The sequence below is a fragment of the Apodemus sylvaticus genome, chromosome 17 (genome assembly GCF_947179515.1).
Source record: "Apodemus sylvaticus chromosome 17, mApoSyl1.1, whole genome shotgun sequence".
Classification (NCBI taxonomy): Eukaryota; Metazoa; Chordata; class Mammalia; order Rodentia; family Muridae; genus Apodemus; species Apodemus sylvaticus.
In genome coordinates this window covers 15,901,770-15,923,773 of record NC_067488.1, presented here as the reverse complement: position 1 = coordinate 15,923,773, position 22,004 = coordinate 15,901,770, and the positions used below count along the sequence as shown (strand labels likewise).

The window sequence follows — 22,004 nt, the reverse complement described above, 5'->3', positions numbered from 1 at the left end:
TGGTATTGGCAAAAGTAAATGTAATAAACCATCTGGTTAAATTTAACCATCTGGCTAAAAAGGGGGGGGGTTGTTCTGCACTGTGTAGTATTAGTGTATTTTGTGGGTATTCTGACAGTGTGTATGAAATCATGTCTAGGCAAGTGTTGCTGATATTTTGTACTACAAATGCTCCATTAAGCACATCTTTTTATCATTTTTATCTCTGACATAATGACATTTTTTCAAGGAATTTTATAAACAGCAGTTTAATTTACATTTAAAACTCTCTAGATTAATACAGAATTAGAGTATTGCTAAAATGTTGCTTGTTCACTGCCCTCATGAAGAATCCCATTTATTTTCTTCTCAACCATCTGGTATCATTTCAGAAATGTAGCAAATTTTAAGAGCTTAATACATCAGTACTTGACAAACAAGCCTTCTCAGTTTCCATCCTTAGCTAACTAGATGAAACCTAAGATGCTAGTGACTAGTGTCATTGACACATTTGCTCTTAGAATTTTAAATTAATAAAATATATTTATATATAACTGCTCTATTGAGAAAGGAGCTAAGAAGGGGCCTAATTTTAAGAAAAAAGAAAAAAATTATTTTTTTGAATAATAAAAACTATATTGCTTTAGTTAGAAAGTTAGAGTTGTTAGTATTAAATTAGGTCAAATATTAAGGGACAAAGAAGTAAAGGGTATTGAACTTTAAGTTTTTAAAGTAACTTCAATATCTATTGTAGGAAAAATACATTATCATTGAAGAATATTTCTACACAATGTATTTGATATACCAATGTTCTTGTTACAAAAATGTTGTTTTCTTTTGTATTGTTTGTTTCCTTTTTAGGCCATTTTATAAGGCAGTGGGGAATATCTATGTTATATTAGAATAAGTTAAAATATCTTTAAAAATATCATCCTAAACCCTATGCTTCATTTTTCTTTTTGGGATATTTTTGAAATATCCTAGCATACAGAGCAAACTCAGTATCTTTTAAAGAAGTCTGAAGCCAGGTGGTGGTAGCATACCTTCAATCCCAGATCTTGAAAATTAGAAGAAAGCAGTTCCTCCTCTTCCTCCTCCTCATGATCCTCTTGTTCCTGTTCTTCCTTTTCTTATTCTACCACCTTCCCTTCTTCTCCTCTTCATTATCTTCTACTTTTACAAAGAACTGGACTGGTATCACCAGCTTATTTTTTCCATACCAAAAAAGAGCATATCTAAGTTCACAATATGATGTCTTTATCTGTGTTCCTATGCCAAACTCAGCAGGTATACTGGGCTGTGTAAAAAATAACCATCAAAGTATGTCCATAACTTTGATTTGAATTGTAGAAAATGAACTTGCAACATTAAAATGTACTTACATTTATACCTCTCAATTATACTTGAGAAAAAGTCATAAGATTCTGAGTACACAATGTTACCTTGTTCACGTATCACTAGAATCAATGCATAATTGTTTTAAGTCCACATTTTTCTATTCAAGGCAGTATCCTAAGACTTTTTATCATTACTCATTTGTTTTCACATTTTTCTTTTTGTAACATAACACATAAATGACCTTCCCATGAAAAACTAACGTTTGTGCCAATATAAAATATTTTAGTTGCTGAAGAATCATAAATTATGATCATATTATTGGAAGAATGATAATAAATGCTCACGTGTCATTTTGACACAGTATAAATTAAATGCTATATCTGGAATGGCATTTTAAGAACAACCTTTTTTAAATAAATCTTTCTTACCTAAAGGAGGAGAAAATGTTATTAAAAAAAGAGTCACAAAGTGAAATAAAACTAGTCAGAATAAAAAATCTGAAAGTATTTATAATAAATACTAACTAACAACAACCTCACACTTTTTGATTAAATTAAATGTGATATTCATTTTTTCCCCTAAACATAGTCTTCTCAAAATTTTACTGCCTTAAATCATGGTCATTGTCATTGTGGCCTGAAATACATGTGCCAGAATCCAGTTGGCACCAGTCCTCACTTATAGGTAAAAAATACAAAATACAGAACAAAACATGCAGATGACTATTATATTGTAATACTTTGTTCTCTGTCTCCTCCTCTTTCTATTTTATTTTTGTTTGTTTGTTTTCCTTTTTGTTTTTGGATGGTTGGTGATTGGTTTGCTTCTCCTGGTTCCTGTTTCTCAGTGGTGTTTGGCCAGTTTGTATTTTTCCAGACATCACTCCACGATGTTGTTGAGGTGTTTGATGGGCCAACTCAGCAGTCTCCTCTGTTATCTTCCCTCTCGGGATCCCATTCAGGTATCCTTTACTAGAACTGCCATTCATCAGCTATTGCTTAACGACTAACTTTTGATTAGTATTTTCGAGAGAGTTGAGATCTATGTCGTCCATGTTAGCCATACCATAAACTGAAAACGTTTTAATTAAGAATAAAACCACAATTTAATAGTAATTAATACGCTTGAGAGAAGTTGAATTATTTTCTAGGATTGTAATAAAATAAATACAATACTTAATCACAATCTGTGCTGTTTCATATGATATAAAATATTTAAGAATGAGACATATGTATTAAAATGTATTGAAGCTTTCTGGTTTAAAAAAAAAGATTGCAATTGAAGCTGAACCCAAGGAAAATATATTGCTAGCAGCAGGATATTTTAAAGTAATTCGATAGAACCTAGTTTGACCTTTTCAAATGACAGTGTGAAATGATGCAGTTTGTTAGGTTTACTGAATGAAGAATATTTATGATATCTGAGTGTTTGTTTTGTTGAGTAGGAGAGTCCCTTCCACTGAGTTCAGGTAATCAGATCACAATTCGATTCACTTCAGTTGGACCCATAACAGCTAAGGGATTTCACTTTGTTTATCAAGGTAAGTGACACTGTAGTCTAGAAACACACTAAGGAATGATGTCAATTTCCATGCTGTGCTCAGTTGTTGACCAATATTATCCTCATAACTGTATAGGAAAGAGGAAAGTTGTTTTAAGTAGTTGTATACTGATCCCTCCCCATGAATTCTTTTCTTGGAACATTGTTGCTTTGACAAACTTATAAAAAGAATGCATTGTTCCATCACCTTTCTCAATTTAAATGTCTGATTTTCCTTCCCTTCCACCATTTTGGTTCCAAAACATTCATGGTATCCTTGCTATTCTTGACTCTTCTCATTCTTTTTCTCATATTCCCACACTTTAGATTAAACATACGTACGTACATTTGTTGTAATTTATTTAGTTAAGGCAAACATTGCTCCATGTAAACAATATGCATTCTCATTCTTTTAGTAAAATTGAACTTCTAAACAGTTACTAAATATTTTGTGGATTAAATATTAATTTTTCTACATTTATCTTGCCTTTTATGGACAATGTTTTATAGTAGCATTAAACTAAATCAACTAATTGGAGGTATTTAAATCAATTGTATATGATCATGTAATAGTTCTCAAAAGTACTTTGCACTTTTTTACTAAGAAATGTATAAACATTTGTGACACTATATTCTTATTAAATTCCCTCATCTCATTTTTTTCTGTTGGTTATGGCATAAACTCTTTTATCATGTTTTCCCCTGTAACACAACTGTGGTACTGTGCATCCTCAAAGGCACTGAGAAAACTTATATGCATTTCCTCAAGTCATAGCAGAGGGATTAATCTATTGGAATTCACCATGTCATTCTCTTGGACTGTTGTCAATCTCTTTAATTACATTTGTATGTGTTTTAAAAAGAAAAAACATCCTGTTATCATTCTACTTTATTAAATCCAAAAAGGCACAATTGATGGGCATACAAATTCTAAAATCAATCTTCAATTTGATTATATGTGATTGATGAATTTAAAATAAATATTGTTGTTAATCTGTCTGACTTATATTCTGCTTAACCTGACTGTAATTACTGACTCAACACAAACATTCATACTTTGATAATTAAATTTGTAAACGTTTGAAATAACTAGTTAATAACAATAATATCCAGTACAGAAAACAACTGGAATGTATCTCATGTATACTAAATTACTTTTTATATTTGGAAATCCAAACTTAAAAATTATGCATCCATTTTTGAAATTGTAAATTGCAATAGATAAATAAAATTATTTCATTTTATTGATAAGAATTTGATAAAACAAAAGAAAGAAAACAGTACAATTGATGTTATTTAAAAGATCAAAGACAATTTAAAAATCTTAAATGCCTATATTCACTTTAAATTACATTTTATTTTTACTAAACTTAAAACTTTTAGATGTGTTAAAATTAATAATTTTAATTATGAAAAAAAAAACAATTTCTTTGAGCCTCTTTAGGAAGTTACATTTTAAAATCTATACTTGTCTGATAACTATGAAATTAAATCACCTTATTTCTATGCAGCTGTTCCTAGAACAAGCTCTACACAGTGCAGTTCTGTGCCCGAGCCAAGATTTGGAAGAAGGATTGGCAATGACTTTGCAGTTGGTTCATTGGTCCTTTTTGAATGTAATCCAGGATATATTCTCCATGGCTCCAAAGCCATTAGGTGTGAGACCGTACCAAATTCTTTGGCGCAGTGGAATGATTCCTTACCTACATGCATTGGTGAGTGTATATGTTTATTTGCTCACTGGTTGTGCATAATTCATACCCATTTTTACTTAGATGAGTTCATAGTATTAACATCTTCTCCAATGTATAACCCACATATATCTTTTTCCATTCTCTAGGCTACTTATGGTAATTTCTTTTTGTGAAATTTTATACTATATCCTCTATACTTGCTACTGTTTCTTGGAGTTTATGGGTCTTATCCAAAACATTTTTGTCTCTTAAATATTTATTTCTTAAATATTTCTTTTCTCAATTATTATTTTAAGACTCACTCTCTCCCTGTCCTTCTCTCTGTCTCTCTCTGCCCCTTTATGTATGTGTACATGTGTGTTTCAGTTGTTATCAGCAGTATTCTGAGTTTTCATTGTGAAAATATTATAATAGTTAGGCAAAATTTATTCCCTGATACTGACATGGATTTAATTTTCTTAATTCTGGATGACTATTGATTTATTGATTTATAGCAATTGAATGCTATTAATTTTTATATGTTGATTTTTCATCTTGAAACTTTGTTTTTTGTTTTGTTTGTTTTGTTGTTTTTGTTGGCCAGGCTGGCCTCGAACTCAGAGATCCGCCTGCCTCTGCCTCCAAAGTGCTGGGATTACAGGCGTGCTGCCTGGCCATCTTGAAACTTTGATACATTCATTTATTAGTTCTATTTCATTGGTATTTTTATATAGAATCATATCCTTTGTCAAAATAATTTGATTTCTTCTATTCCAATTTAATCTCATTTTTTTTGTCTTTGCTTTGTATTCTCTTTTGTCATTGTTCTACCTGTGACTTGCTATGCCAGAATAAATATGGCAAAAGTTGTAAACATTTTTTTCACAATCTTATAATTATTTAAATTACCTCTATATTTTGTGTGATATTAAGTATTAAGTTACTTTTTATATATTAATATATCTTATACTATTATATTTACATGTTATACTTTCATATTATATAAAATTATATTAATAGTATTTATTAAGATATTTACTATATCTTATACTATTATATTTACATATGTTATACTTTCGTATTATAAAAATTATATTAATAGTATTTATTAAGATATTTATTATATCTTATACTATTATATTTACATATGTTATACTTTCATATTATATAAAATTATATTAATAGTATTAATATATATTTTATATTGCATTATATAGCATCACTTTTTATTATTTTGGTGGGTTTCTTGTAAACCTAACTTGTCCAAGCATGAAATGTGTCAAATTTCATGCATTTCTTCATGCATTCAATTAATTGTATAGTTTTTCCCTTTTTTCTATTATTTTGCAATATTTCATTTACCTTTGTGATTGATTGTTGAATTTTCCTTTCCTGACACAGATGATATAGTGAATAATCTCTTCAATGTGCTGTTACATTGGGTTTGCATTTTGTTGTTGCTGTTGGATAGTTTTGAAACTATGTCTGCTGGTTAAAGGTTTTTCAGTCTAATGCATTTTTAACAGCTCTCAAAACATTTAAGACAGTCCTGGTTTTGCATTTTAAACCACATATTTAAACCATTAAACAAATCTATTGAGAAGTTACTTTTGGATGTTGTTGGCAAATAAACCAAATCGTTAATGATAGTTCTCATGATTTATACCAGAGATCTTTAATTTTTTCCTATAAGACTTTTAACATTATTATAACAGAAATTAGTATAAAATTATTTAGAAGTACAATGAAATTTATTTTTATCAGGAGAGCTATGTGAACATAACACTCATGTAATGATAAGTCTTTTTAATGTTTCGAAGACAAATATCAAAATGCAAATAAAGTTAGGTTAAAGCCACTCAAATTTTTAAAATAGGCATTAAGAAGTTGTGTTACTCAGATTTTTCTTCTTTATTTAAGATGCTGAAGAATTCAAATGCTACCTTATGTAGGGATACACTTTCTTTTTCACCAAAACATGAAACCAACAAGGGGTTCCATAAAGAAAAAACACAGAAGAGAAATATTAGCTGATACATAGAAAAGACAAAAGAAGTGAAAACAACTTTTAAATAGAAGAAAAGTGGAAAACTACTAGAGAATAAAAGTATAAATATGGTATTGTAATCTATTCTTGTTTAAAACTGAGCAGAAGTCTTATAACTGAAATGTTGGTCAGTCTTTTATTGCATGAGAATGTCAAATTAAAGAAAAATTATTTTGGTACACGTTTTCATAGATTTGAACTGATATTTAGCCTTAATTCATTAATATAGGACTGTGGTATCGCTTCTCAGCCTTTTGGCTAAGATCAAGTGTAGGACTGTGGTATGGGAGAATGTGAAAAAGTGAAAAAAGCTACTCACCTCTTGTGATCTAGCAAACAGATAATGAGATCATCTGTGGATAAGATGTTCCTTTTAGAATCATCCCCCTCCCACATGAAGCACTTTTTTCAACTCATTCCTTCTTCCTAATGGCTCCCATAGTTGTGAATTTATCAGTAGACTGATTTATTGTTGAAATGGGTTCTTCTTCGATCCAATAACAACTAAATAACAGTGATATCTGTGGGCTAATTCTTCAGCAAATGAAGTCCTGGGGTGCAGGTGTGGTGGATGTTATATTCAAACCTCATGTGTAAATAATTATAGCTGTTTGAATATTTAAATATTGGTTAATAATAATGTATTTATAGGTACTTAAGGGTAGCCCATAAGAAATAACCAGTATTAGCTCTCATAAATGATATTAACATTCTTATAAAAAAGACTACAGACGGATGTCAAGCTGTGCTATGGATGTGAAAGCATAGTGAGAAATGGTCTCTGTGAACCAGGAACGAAGCTTTCTGTAGAGAAATAAATGCCTGGGGCTTAATAGATATACAGGCTATGGTGGTTTTTATAGTATCACAAATGAACTAAGTTAGAATCGGCAGAAGTAATTAGATGTAACCCTAAAGATGGACGAAGTAATGAGTCAAAGCTGGAAAGTTTGAGATATATGTTGGAAGAATCTACATTTCCATAAAGCACTTTTGAGAAAATTTCTAGAGAAAAATAGTGGTCATGAAAACACTATTCATTTAGACACAGACAGCAAAGCCCACTGCGATATTTTAGATAGAAGCAAGGTATATATTACTGAATAATGAAGGGAAAGCTATCTTTATGATAAAGTCATGTATTTATATGTTTTTGTAGAAAGTAGAACTTGGGAATAATGAAATTGATTTGAGTGTTTAGTACAGGAGATAGCTAATGCATTGGAGGTAAACGTCGAATTTGTTTTTCTTGACTGCATTGCTCAAAGAATGTGACTCAAATGTAGGCATTTAATGATAGCATTGTTATCCAGATTTGGTGGTTACACATATAGTACCAGGTACCCAGAAGCAGAGACAATGAAGCTGAACATACAAGTCTGAAACCAGTAAGGGAGTTACAGGAGGATTCTGTTTTAGAAAATAATAAAAATAAGTAAATAAGTAAAAAAGTAAATAAACAAATAAATAAATTTAATAATGAAATGTAAAACACAACTTAAAATTTAGAAATGTCTTCCTGTAATTGGAAATAAGACTAGGGTTTTCAGGAGAAAATTTTAAGAGTAAGCAAAAGAAGGTTTTACTTTCTGGTAAGAAGATTACTGTTTTAACAGAAGCTAGAGGGTGTAGTTAACAAGACAATGGGGAGATTAGTCAGATATAATGACAAAACCAGAACCAGTTTCTCAGACAATAGAAAATTTACAGAGAATGTATTTCAGATATCATCAAGGGCTATTTCCTGTCTCATCCTTCCATATTATAAAGTGCAGGGGTATCAGATTTCAGTGGAGGGATCTCTTTGATATCTACTATCATTTCATGTTTTAAGTTATGCTGTACACTGTGTCATTCATGTAATGTTCCAGCTGACTCATGTATATGCTATTCTACAGCATGATAACAATATTCTAACTGCCTCTAGACAGAAATAATTGATACTTTGAAGAACAGCTCTTACCAGAAAGACAGTGGCCAATAAAGCCCACACAGAACCACTCAAACGCACAAAAGTCCAGTGTAATTGTATACCAATTACTCCATATGAGCAGATTCACTGGGCTGAATTTTTTTTTTTTTTTTTTTTTTTTTTTTGGCCAGGAAGAACCCCATTCATTTAACTTTTTCCTATGAGAACAATGACATGACCTATGTCAAGGTAAACAGTAATACAGAATGCTATCCTACACTCCGGCTAGGTGATAGTATTATTAGACCTAGAAACAGTCATGATTCTGACCTCCTGACATAAATAATTTTCACATAAAGAATAAATGAATGATGGTGGTGGAAAAGATGGGCTATTTTTGTAAATAAAATGATAGTCCATTATGAAACATTATGAAACAGAGAGTACCAGTTTTCATGAGTGAATGAGAGTCTTCAGATAACATATAAAAGGGGATGGCTAGGGGTTGCAATGGTGGCAGTCTTAAAACATGATCTCACTGACCATTATCTTAGTATCAGCCAGGAAGCACTTTGTCTTCTATAAGAGCTTGACTGCTGTGTACAAGGGAAGTTTGGATCTTGTTATAAGATGTGCCCTTTTCTTGAAGGAATCTACATGTAGGACAGAATAACTCAAATACAGAATAAGTCAAAAAAAGATGAGATAATGTCATTATCTTAGCCATTTAGCCAAGATGGTAGCTGCACATGCCTTTGTTGCCAGCCCTAGAGAGGCAGAAACAGGTAGATCTGTGAACTCCAGAATAGCCAGGGCCACACAATGAAACCCTGTGTTGGAACAAAGAAACTGTATTGGGGAAACAAACAAACAACAAACCAAAACAACAACAACAATTTACAAAACCAAAACCAAAATGAAACAAACAAAGGACAAACAAAAGCCTTCCATGTTACCCTCAGGTAGTCTATAACAAAGTGTTGTAAAAGTTAATAGTTGACAATTTGACTATAACTTAGCTGACAACTAATAACCGACAACTTCTTTTAATCTTTTAAGTTTACTTATACTTTGAAGTGAAAGAGAAAGATAAGATAAAATTGCCATGTGTTTAACATAAGAATAGTGTGTGTGTATAACATAAAAACAGTGCTGCAGGTAATATTAAAAATGAACAAGCACATTCCTGTGCTAGAGCCTCTGCCCTGGCAGCCTGGCCAGCCATGCACTGGTGGGCAATAACCAACCTGTTTTTATCTCATGGAGGCTCTCTGGCTCAGAGCTCCAAAATCTTTCCACCCACTAGTGGGTCAGTACCATGCCAACAACAAGCTTCAAAACACCCATGACCTTTGTCGTACACATCAGGCAAACCCATGCTTTACTGCTGTTCCTTTCTTGAACCCAGGAGAACATGACACTTACTTAGTTCAGAAACATTGGTAACTCAATCACTGGGAGCACAAACTAAAATCCTAATCTTGTAAGCCTCATTAAATCTAAATCCTCCAGTGGTGAATCTGAATGGATCCTCCATTGAAACCCAGGGACACTAGCAGTTACACTTTGTCCTCATGCTATCCCCATCCTAAAAACACCTAACTCTCTCCTGCTTCCTCTCTTCTGTCCAACCCGAAAGTCCCTCCTACTAACCCATTGATTGGCTCCTTTATTCATTAGGGGATTGGTTCACAAGAAGTCACATGATTATACAACACACTCCTTGTCATCAGCCTGTCCAAGGAGAGAGGAATCAGCAACAAAATACAAATAGCACCGGGCCCATCCACAAATGAACAGCCCAGCCGGCATGTGACCCAAGGCTTAAGGCATCATACCTAAAATAATATGCTCTTTTTTTCCCACAATTCTCCTGGGACTCACATGAAGAGTCAATGTGTTTAAACCAGCTATTTATTTATAACCCTCTGGTGCTAGGATCTCTTAACTTTTGCTTCTGTGGGTCCAGAAACCAGGATCCTAGTTCCAGTAGGTAAAGAGGACAGAGTTTCAAACCAAAGATTATTTTCAAACTTTGTTGACTTGTCTGAGAGTCACTAACTCTTTCTGTTTCCTCTCACTTTGCATGAATAATTATTCTATGGTTAGACCACCAGGACTGGCACCTAATTGGCTTGATTTAATAGGCATACAGCTAACAATACAATTATCTTAGTATAAATTGATATTTAGATGCTATTGATCTGTTTTATATTACATTTAGATAAGACTTTATACCTTTTTTAGTTAATACTTCTACTTTGAACTGGAAGTATTTTAAGTTCAAATTTTTCTAAATAAAGGGGCTGAAGAGATGACACTGACACGGCCATGAAATGCACTTGCTATACTTTTAGAAGACCCAGATTCAGTTTCCAGAACCCACAGGGAAGTACATAAGTCTTTAACTCCAATTTCAGAGGTTCTAGTGCCCCCTTCTGGCCTCCAAGGAGCCTGCATGCATGTGGTACACATGCAGAAAAAACACTCATGAATATAAAGTAAAAACAAATAAGTTTTAAAAAATCTGAATAGCAGCCATTAGAAACAATGAATTCATGAAATTCTTAGGCAAATGGATGGAGCTAGAGAACATCATACTAAGTGAGGTAACCCAGACTCAAAAGGTGAATCATGGTATGCACTCACTAATAAGTGGTAATTAACCTAGAAAACTGGAATACCCAAAACATAATCCACACATCAAATGAGATACAAGAAGAAAGCAGGAGTGGTCCCTGGTTCTGGAAAGACTCAGTGAAACAGTATTTGGCAAAATCAGAACGGGGAACTGGGAAGGGGTGGGAGGGAGGACAGGGGAAGAGAAGGGGGCTTATGGGACTATCAGGGAGTGGGGGGGCTAGAAAAGGGGAAATCATTTGAAATGTAAATAAATTATATCGAATAAAAAAAATATGGAAAAAAAATTCTGAATAGAAAAGATTACATCTAATCTTTTAATCTTAAGTAAAATTCTTGATATCAAACTAACTTAAGTATGAGTCAGCACAGAACTATCTCAAGTTCATATCTGGATATTTTCTTTAAGTTTTGTGTTTATTTCAAAATTTGTTGTTTGTGTAAATTATTGTCTGTTACAATTTTTGAGCTTTCTGTTTCTACTCATTAGAACAAAATACTCTAAGTTGTTTTTTTTGTCTTAAAGCATTCTTCTCTTCAAGTTTGATGCTGAAACTTTTTTGCCTGTCCTTTATAAATCCACTTCCTGCCCCTCATCTTCCATCCATTTTCCATACTTATATTCAAGGGAATATCCATTGTATAATGCATATATACCTTCTATGTTTCTTACATTTTTCTTAATCTACTTGAATTTACCTCAGTGTTCCTGACATTATACTACTTTTTACCCAACCAAGAGAAACTTGCTGCTTCATGGTAGCTGAGCAGTGAGTATTCATTCAATGATAGGATTTCAGCAAAAACACCTGATAATTTCCTGAATTCAAGTAGAGGTATAACAACATTAGCCACCTTCCCATAGGGTACCTACAGTGCAAGTTAACTATTGCTCTACATAGCCATGTACTTGGGTATTCTGATGCTTATGTTAATACATCTGTAGTTTTATCTAATATTTGTAAAAAAGTTATGTATAGGTAAAACACATAGATGGGTGGGATATAAATAACTGGAATCATGCACAAAGCTGGAATCTAAAGAATTTATAGGCAAATTATCACAAAGTATGAACATTTTGATAAAAATTCAAGTTATAAAATATGTAAAACTGAATAATAAAAGTTAAACTGCATACAGAGCTTTCATCCTCAAAGTTGACCCTCTTACATTTCAGTGTTCTTAAATTTTTCATTCTTAAGCCCCAAGGCTGTCCTGTGCAAGACTCAGAGATTCAAATAACCCCCTAAGCCCCTAATAGCTTTGACAATACAAGGCCTTAGGTAGCAGGACTTCAGTCAGTAGGAGGTCTCTTTTGAAAAGGTCTTGAAGCTACCACCTACAACCCTTAGGGGAAAAGTCTCTAATTAGCTGCTTATCCCGTCCCTGTTATTCAAGTGCCCTCTAGACCCAGAATTAAGGTTCTTTGAAGGCTCCCCAAGGTAATGACATCATCTATCTATTTATCTATTTCATTTTATTAGAATGGAAAATTTATGACAGTGTGAGTGTGTGTGTACTCCTGTGTACTTTTTAACATGATCTGAACTCTTATTCCTTTATTGGCTTATTCCTTCATCCTTATTATAGTCAAGAAAGATGTATTAAATATAGTGTTAAATAGCAATTATAAATATTTAAATTAAGTATAGTTTTTAATTCTGAAATCAGCACTAGAAGGTAGACAAAATATATTTCTCTTACTAGCAGTAAAATTCTGACAGAGGCACACATAAACAAAGGAGGTTTCTTGTATGCTTAGAGATGATTCAGACAGAGAGGGGTCAAAGATAGGGATCCTGGAAGGCCATTTTGAGTGCAAATTCAATAGTGTAGGGAGTCACTGAGTGGAATGTGTAGTCTTCTAGATATGCTTCTGAAAAATCACTTCCAGTGAAAGATGGGAGTTGATGTCACAATTCTAAGTGTGCATCTATCACTGCAGTGAAGAAGAAAAGGGAAGTAGTCAATTTATGTCAAAAAATCAGAGTTGTGAAAATATTTACTAAGAGTCAGGATATACTTTTTGTTTACTTATTTATTGTGTGTGAGTGTGTGTGTATACAGGGCACATGCATATGTACATGTGTGAGTGCAGGTTCATACGACTTTCAACCTCCTTGAAGCTTATTCTCTTTTGTTCCTGCTTTGCACACGCCAGGCCCTTGATATTCCGACTTCTGTCTGCCCCATGTCTTGCTAAGGAAATGCTAGGACTGCAGATGCATGCCAATTCATCTACATTTTCAAAAATTATTATTTTTTGCAACCTGATTGCAGTTCCCACTCTATCTTTTCAGTCTCTCCACCCAGTCCCCCCTTACCCTGACTCACATCTACTATTCCTTCCTTTCTCTCTGGAAAAAAAGACAAGGATTCCATGGATATCAACCCAAAATGGACTATCTAGTTGTAGCAAGAATGAGTACTTTTCCTTAGATTAATGCTGGAAATTCCAACCCTAATAAGCTCATATAAAAAACACGCAATCCAGATTTTATAATTATAAGCTATTTGCCTAGATTTGGTAGATTGATCATTGTACGAATGTATTACCCAGCTATAAAACTTCTTGCTACTCTACGTTCTCACCTCCACACAGTTCTGGTCCTTTGCAGCTTCTCCTCCTTTTCCTTTGTCCTGTCTCTCCTGAAGAGTCCTCCTGTCCCCTTACCTGCCCACAACTGTAGAGATTTCAATAACATCTTTCCCTTCCACTGCCCAATCACAGGTTCTAGGAATTTATTGACCACTTAAAATGGGAGAAGGTTCACATTATCTGAGTACATGATGCTTGTTGGAGGCAACCTCTCTTGAGGAACCAGTATTAACATTAAAAACAACATCAGCCCAACCCACCACAGAGAAGTCAATCATATGGAATGAAAAGGGTCCAAAAATAAGACAAAAGAGTTAGAGACAGCTCCTGCTCCCAATGTTAGGAGTCCTATAAGAACACAAAAATATATTTATATTTAGTCCAAGCATATACACACAAATATATCAATATACACATATATTTTGCAGGTGGCCTAGGTCACACCCATGTAAGCTCCCTAGTTGTTGGTTCAGTTTCTGCTAGCCCCGTATGAGTCCAAGTTAGTTAATTTTTTTGTTTTTTGTTTTGCTTTCTTTTGTTTTTGTTTTGTTTTTTTTTTGTTTTTTGCTTTTTGTTTTTTGTTTTTTTGTTTTTGTTTTTGTTTTTGTACTTGACCCCTCTGGCTCCTATAATATTTCCTTCCCCTCTTCTGTAGGATTCTTTGAGCTCCACCTAATGCTTGGCTGTGAGTCTCTGCATTTGTTTCCATCAGTTGGTTTGTGAAGTCTCTCTGATGACATTCTAGAAATGATATAGCAGAATATCATTAGCAAAAATTTCATGGAGTTGTGCTGTTTATTTTGTCTTGTTTGGTTTTGTTTTTCCCAGTCATGTTTGGTATACTCTAGGGCCCTGGGCTATCAAGACTTTGAGTCCTGGACCTCCAAGCAGTCTCAGGGGTGGATTCTGTCTAGTGGCATGGGTCTTGAGCTGGACCAGTCACTGGTTGGCTACTTTCACAATTTCTCCAGCTTATGTCCTGCCTATAAGATATGCTATACCATCATTATTTGAAACTGGATTCTGTGAACTGAAATCAGACAACTGGGTTTCACTGGGGCATTTTTCCTGACTAAGAAGCACTTTGAGTCCAAGCATATATTTTAAGAGAGAGTTACAGGATTTGCTGAGAGATAGAAATTGCATAGAATTATAAAATATGAGAGAAATCAGGATGAGTCTTAATTTTATGACCTAATAATATGGTGGGTTAGTGGTAGGAATATTTGAGTTGCTTAGAGGAAAGAACAGTAGAGGTTTTGTTTGTATATTTGAATTTTGAACTGCTGACTGGAAAATGTTCATATTCAGGAAGGAGTTATGGTTGGAGGTAAACACTTGGTGTTTACAAAAGATATGGAAGTAAATATTGTCACTGAGGGATGGTGATTAATTAGAACGAGAAAGGCTAAAGAAATACACTGTATTTATATGGAAGATTAAGGTATGGGATTGTTTTTTCATGTCATTTTTATAACTTTAGACAGGTTATTTTGTAGAAACTTAAAAGTATGTATTATATATAAATTATACAGGGAAGCCTGTGCAATGATGAATGTAATATGTCAGATAAAGAAAACAAGAATAGTATAAAGATGTAAGAGAAGTAATGTAGTGTTTTAGTTCATTTGAGGAGCAGAATGAACTTTTTGGGCCATTTCCCCAATTTTTTATTATCTATCTGTCTGTCTATCTATCTATCTATCTATGTATCTATCTATCTATCTATCATCTATCACCTATTTAATTAATTTTGGAGCAAATATTTATTTTATGAATTTTTTTTGTTTAATCCTTTCAGGATATTTTTGAGACCTATATAAGAGTTGTTGATATTTTTACAGGTGAAAAATACTCTCTAATTTAATTGACTTTGTGTTTAATTCTGGAAATGTAGTATAAGAAAACAAGAGATGGTATCTGAAAATAAGTTCTGTGGTTAAAAATACTTGCTGATCAGAGAGAAGAGGGACCCACCTGCAAACAACTGTATCTCCAGTTTCAGGGGGATTTGATATTGTCTTCTGGACTCCTGACAGCATCCATACAATAATATGTGCTCATACAAACATAAAAGAAAATAATTAAAAAAATGACTTTAAAATATTGCCACTCAGATAATATCTTGTAGTACTATTTTTGAGCAAGTACACTGGATTTTTTTTCATTTGACTTGAGAAGTGTCACCAAACTGTGATTCATTTATTTAAAATTGTTTTTAAAAATGTGTATGAAGGCAAGGTGACTTCGAAGTACAAATGTTTGTTTACAAGTAAGAGAAACTTATAATCCCAGCCCTGATCTCATATAAAGGTTTGCATATTTTTATAACCTAGGTAGGTGCTTAGAGAACAGAGGGAGCTTGAAGAAAGACAGCATAACATCAGAATCAGAGAGAGAGAGAGAGAGGGAGAGAGAGAGAGAGAGAGAGAGAGAGAGAGAGAGAGAGAGAGAGAGAGAGAGACGGGGGGAGAGGAGAGGAGAGGAGGGAGGGAAGGGGGGAATACCCAAAGAAATCCTCAGACTTTCTATGTGTCTTCCACTTTTTATTCTCAGTGTCTATGTGTCTGTCTTTCTGTTTCTTCTCCTTTCTCTCATGTATCGTGTTTTTTTTATTTTTTTTATTTATTTCTACACTGTAGGCAATCTATAAAAATGTTAAAAAAGCAGAGTACTCTGTTATTCAAAATAATAATAGTTGTAACCAAAAGAAAATTAGCTTGTCAATTATTTATTATATTTAAATCAGTGGACTTGTTTCTTTATGTAAGTAATAGTCTGCATTTTCTCAAAAAGTATTTTGTATCAACTAGTGTTTCCATTTTGTGTATTGAAACATTTGTATTCCAAAGAATTTGGAGACCATTTTCCCAGGCACCAAAGATTCATGAGTTATGAATTAGGCAATGCCCACAATCTAAAAAAGGTCACTCATGATATGAAACCTTCATGCAGTACATTCTGAAAGTGCATGGAACCTGAAATTCAGTGTAGATTTAAGGGGAAGAATATAGAACATATTGTTCTTTCTATTAGCAGATAAGCCGATAATAACCACAGGCAATATCTTCCTCCCATGGAGGAACCTGGACTTTGGACCTAAATCCAGGAGGCAAATTCTAGGCTTATCACTTACTGTGACATCTTATGACCTCTAATGACTCTGTTCCCTCCATTACAGCATGAAGAAAAATGTTTTCATAATCTGTTTGAACTGTTGGAGACTTAGATAAATGTAAATTCAACTGTTATTATTCTAGTCATATGGAGTGGATTAAGTAAATGTTTTCAGTGTAATGACTACCAAAATCAATATTAGATTTTAAAAGATCTCATTACCCCAAAACCCCATGAAAAATAAAGGAGGTGGTATGTAACAATAAATAACAACCTTTTTAATCTGTATGTAAGCATTGAGCTACCTTATTTTACTTTTTATTTTCTGTGTGTGAGAAATACTCTCAATTCAGTTTTAGAGATTATAACACACATGAGAGTTAAAATTGTATGACTTTAGTTATTCATTTATGGATGCTGTATAATTAATTTCTATAGGTATTTTTGTGGTATGCTTGAGTCTTAAAACATAAGGTAATATGGTTTTGTTTACAAGACTGTTCTGTATCAGAGACTTCTATCTCACCTTTGTCTTCTTGTAATCCTTTTCAGTAGAATTAACTTGCTTTCCTGCTGTCTTAACTTTCAGTGCCTTGTGGGGGGATTTTAACTAAGCGTAAAGGGACTATTTTGTCTCCTGGATATCCTGAGCCTTATGACAACAATTTGAATTGCGTTTGGAAGATCACAGTGCCAGAGGGAGCTGGCATTCAAGTAAGGATATTTATTTACTTTGTCTTATTTTTTCATTTTATATTTGGAATTAATATTTTCAGCAATGACGGAGTGCATATTATTTCTTAAAGTTCAACAAAGAGTTGGATTGCCAAAGGTTAATAGAAATATATTTATTATTAATATTTTTACCTGAAAGCACAGCAAAATCCAGTTTTCAAGAAGATAATTACAAAAACAAACCAAATTCTTCTACTGCACACAATAGGACTTTGCGATTAGGAGAGTACTCCAATAAAGTATTCTCTGGCCCAGATTATTTCCATCAAAAAACAGGCAAGGCTAGGGAAAAGATGAATTCTCTTCACATACATTTCCATTAACTTATTCCAAGTAGAACCTATCTCCTAAAGTTTCATATCTCTGCATAGCCCAATGACTTATGAAGGCATAAGTAGAGAATAATCAATTGAAGAGGTCAAAGTACTCCAAATGCAATCACCTCTTAAATGCACTGATTTTGAACTCTGCTCTCTAAGAGTAAGTCTTCAGAATAGGGCATTGTGAAGATAATCTGAAAAAAAACCCGCACAGTAGATATTAAAATAAAGCATGACAATTGATGGCACAAAACTAAATGGTATATTTTCAGACTATTAAATTCAGGGTTGCTAGACGGATGAGCAAATAAATGTACTCATTGCCAAGACTTATCATTTATGTTAAATCCCTTCTCTCACAAAAAGGAAACAAATAACCAACTACTGCAAATCTCCTTCACAGGTACACCACAGTACCAATAAAGTTTAAGCACACGAACACACATACACACACAAACACACACAAAAATACACATAAACATATATATACACATAACTATACACACAAGCAGAGAAGGAGAGAGAGAGATGGGGAGAGGGAGAGGGAAAAAAGGGAGAAAGAGAGGGAGAAGAAGAGGCAGAGGGAGGGAGATAAAACAATAAATACATTGATAACATGATTTAAAAGTATTAAAGATATCTATGGTGTGGAATATCTACTTTAACATCAGCAAGCTACCAGCAGTCACACTCCTAAAGAAAACTGATTTTAATTTTCTTAGCACCTATTAATTTTCAATGGCTTTCGGGTAAAGATGGAGCCTCAGGAAATTCTTCCTCACTGTAATCTTGAATGGTTTGATCTTGTATAGGTCTCATGTAAGGGACTACAGCTGCTGTGAGTTTATACATGCAATATCCCCATCATTCCACGGGATATGAATGCTTTTAAATGTTCCCTAATCTCTAGGAGTGGAATTGAAATAGAGGTCTCATCTATAGGTGAGCACCCCTACTCATTCATAGTCACTTATTCTTAGCTCTTTGTTCAGATGTGAAACCTCTATAGGAATCACTGAAAAAGCATGATTCTTTGAACAGAGTTGAGAGCATCAGCACCATATGGGCCTAAAGGTAACTGTTTAGCAGGCAATTTGACAACATGAGCATTGGGTGAGACAGCAGGAACAGGTTCCCACTAGGGCCAATGACCTCCCTACCCTGGAGCTTTTGACTAGTTTCACAGCATCAGCCACAAATTTCCTCTTAGGGACAGACCTGGAATGCTACCAGGAAACAGTTGACTACTCAGTAACCACCATACCAATATTGCTGCAGTGGGTACATCAATTCAGGAAGGTTGTCATTGCAGCATTAAGAATACAATGTTAAATAAAAACAATGATTTTTTTTGCATGCAGAACCCTGCATGACATAGTTCCAGTACTTTGAAAAGTATCCAGGAGTATATTTTCCTCATTAGATTGAGACTGATGTCTCTACGTCCTATAAGCCAGTGTGGTGTCTGCAGATATTGGATTGTATCATCTAGCTCCTTGATTAGGCAAGCACTTTGGAAATGATGTTGCATGTGAGAAGGGGCCTCTGCAGTGGGCTTCTATAACTAGTAATTTATATAGTGTCTCATCGCTGGTGATGAAATTTTGGTATAATGATGCAAATTTTGGGGGGAGCAGTATTGTTCTCAATGCAAAAAACCTCTGATCTTATATATAGTCAGACATACATTTATAATAAGCTGAAAATGAAGTGGTTTTTTGCTGGGTGGTGGTGGCACACAGCTTTAATCCCAGCACTTGGGAGGCAGAGGCAGGCAGATTTCTGAGTCCGAGGCCAGCCTGGTCTACAGAGTGAGTTCCAGGACAGCCAGGATGACACAGATAAACTGTCTCGAAAAACAAACAAACAAACAAACAAACAAACAAATAAGAAGTGTTTTTTCACAAAGCTTTTTTACATACCCTTAGTTTTAGTTAGCCTAGTCATTTTTTTTCCTTCTCCCCTAGCTCATACTTAAAACTTTATCCCACTGGCGGAGAAGCATCTTAAAAAATGCTCAACTTCATTAGTCATTAGGGAAATGCAAATCAAAACAACCCTGAGATTTCACCTTACACCAGTCAGAATGGCTAAGATTAAAAATTCAGGAGACAGCAGGTGTTGGAGAGGGTGTGGAGAAAGAAGAACACTCCTCCACTGCTGGTGGGGTTGCAAATTGGTACAACCACTCTGGAAATCAGTCTGGCAGTTCCTCCGAAAACTGGGCACCTCACTTCCAGAAGATCCTGCTATACCACTCCTGGGCATATACCCAGAAGACTCCCCACCATGTAATAAGGATACATGTTCTACTATGTTCATAGCAGCCCTATTTATAATTGCCAGATGCTGGAAAGAACCCAGGTATCCCTCAACAGAAGAGTGGATGCAAAAAATGTGGTATATCTACACAGTGGAGTACTATTCAGCCATTAGAAACAATGAATTCATGAAATTCTTAGGCAAATGGATGGAGCTAGAAAACATCATACTAAGTGAGGTAACCCAGACTCAAAAGGTGACTCATGGTATGCACCCACTAATAAGTGGATATTAACCTAGAAAACTGGAATACCCCAAACATAATCCATACATCAAATGAGGTACAAGAAGAAAGGAGGAGTGGCCCCTTTTTCTGGAAAGACTCAGTGAAGCAGTATAGGGCAAAACCAGAACGGGGAAGTGGGAAGGGGTGGGTGGGAGGACAGGGAGAGAGAAGGGGGCTTATGGGACTTTTGGGGAGTAGGGGGCTAGAAAAGGGGAAATCATTTGAAATGTAAATAAAAAATATATCGAATAAAAAAATAAAAAAGAAAACAAACAAACAAAAAAATCATCATACAATATAAGAAAAAAAAAACTTTATCCCACAACCAATCTCTTTCTCTTCACTTACTATGTCCATACTCTCTTTAAGGCATCTTTCCCTCCTTCCTCTCATGATTCTTGTTTGCATTTCTCCCACATAGATATTCTGAAAAAAAGAAAATAGATTAAACAAAGTCTTCAGGCTTGTACCTACCTCTGGTTGTGCTCTGAACTGAGAATCAGAGAGAACTTCTATTAGCTCATTCATTTATAAGGTTATGAAGGACACCCTCGATTATTTATATGTTATCAGCTGTGTCTCTACTATCTTGTCCTATTTTTGGTACTGAGCAGTGTGACTTTAGTACCTAATGCTCTAATCAAGCTGTTCTCCCATGAACACCTGCTTGATTAAATCCTTTGCATTGCTGATCTGTGGATTGAGTTAACGCAGTTCAACATTACAGCTTCTCCTGTCACTCTCAGAACACTTCTTCCCACCTTAGTTGTTACATCAAAAATTTCATGGATCACTGTACCTTTCTTTCACCCATATCACCTGCTTCTATAATTAACCTTGGCTCTTCTTTGATGTAAACACATCGTTCATACGAATGTTATCAGGAGGCCTATTTACTTCAGGCTATGACATCTTCTTTGCAGAGTCTTTACTTCTATGCTCTCAGTGAATGTTATAAGCTAACAAGACTTGAATAATAACAGATAACAAAAGCAAAACAAGTGACAATGACAAAATCTTAAAAAAAAATTCCTTTTTTTGAAAGATGGACAGAATTAATGATAGAGTTTGGACCAATATAGGAAGCCCACATCTCTAATCCCAGATTTATACTATCTAAACTAGCCAATGGGTTTTACAGCTAAGTATATAGCTACATTATTCAATACTAATTTTATGATTTTTTTTCAGCAAATGATGTCTCCATTCTTCTATCAGCATGCACAAATTTCCATACAGTTTGTTTTCTAGATCATGTCTCCAGCCCTGTTTAGTTTTCAAGCAAGAAATCTTGAATTTTATTCTGACTTACATTTGTGTCTAACAAACTGCTCCAAGACCATCTTTCACAAGTCTCTATTTTCATTTGTTTTTTTTTTTTACCACAAAGATCAAGTGGGTCTTATTCATGATCCAGACATATTCTCTTCATTCTGTTCCTGACAAAATGAATAAAAACGCAACCAGTCAACCAACCAACCAGCCAAGCACTTTTAAAAATAATAATCTCGGGTTAGATGGTCCCTGCAGTCTGAGGTCACTACCATTTGGTGCTGC

At 34.2% G+C, this 22,004-nt stretch overlaps 1 protein-coding gene across 3 annotated transcripts in view; it reads left to right on the top strand.

Annotated features, from left to right (window-relative positions):
* Csmd3 (CUB and Sushi multiple domains 3) overlaps positions 1-22,004 on the top strand; it is a 1,209,570-nt gene that overhangs the window by 1,035,557 nt on the left and 152,009 nt on the right. For 2 of the 3 annotated variants that reach the window (XM_052161506.1, XM_052161505.1), the window contains 4 exons: positions 2,165-2,278; positions 2,762-2,857; positions 4,368-4,571; positions 17,434-17,558. In XM_052161506.1, coding sequence (XP_052017466.1) covers positions 2,165-2,278; positions 2,762-2,857; positions 4,368-4,571; positions 17,434-17,558 — 539 coding nt within the window. The remainder of the gene's footprint in view (positions 1-2,164; positions 2,279-2,761; positions 2,858-4,367; positions 4,572-17,433; positions 17,559-22,004) is intronic. The other variant, XM_052161507.1, reaches the window with a different exon arrangement.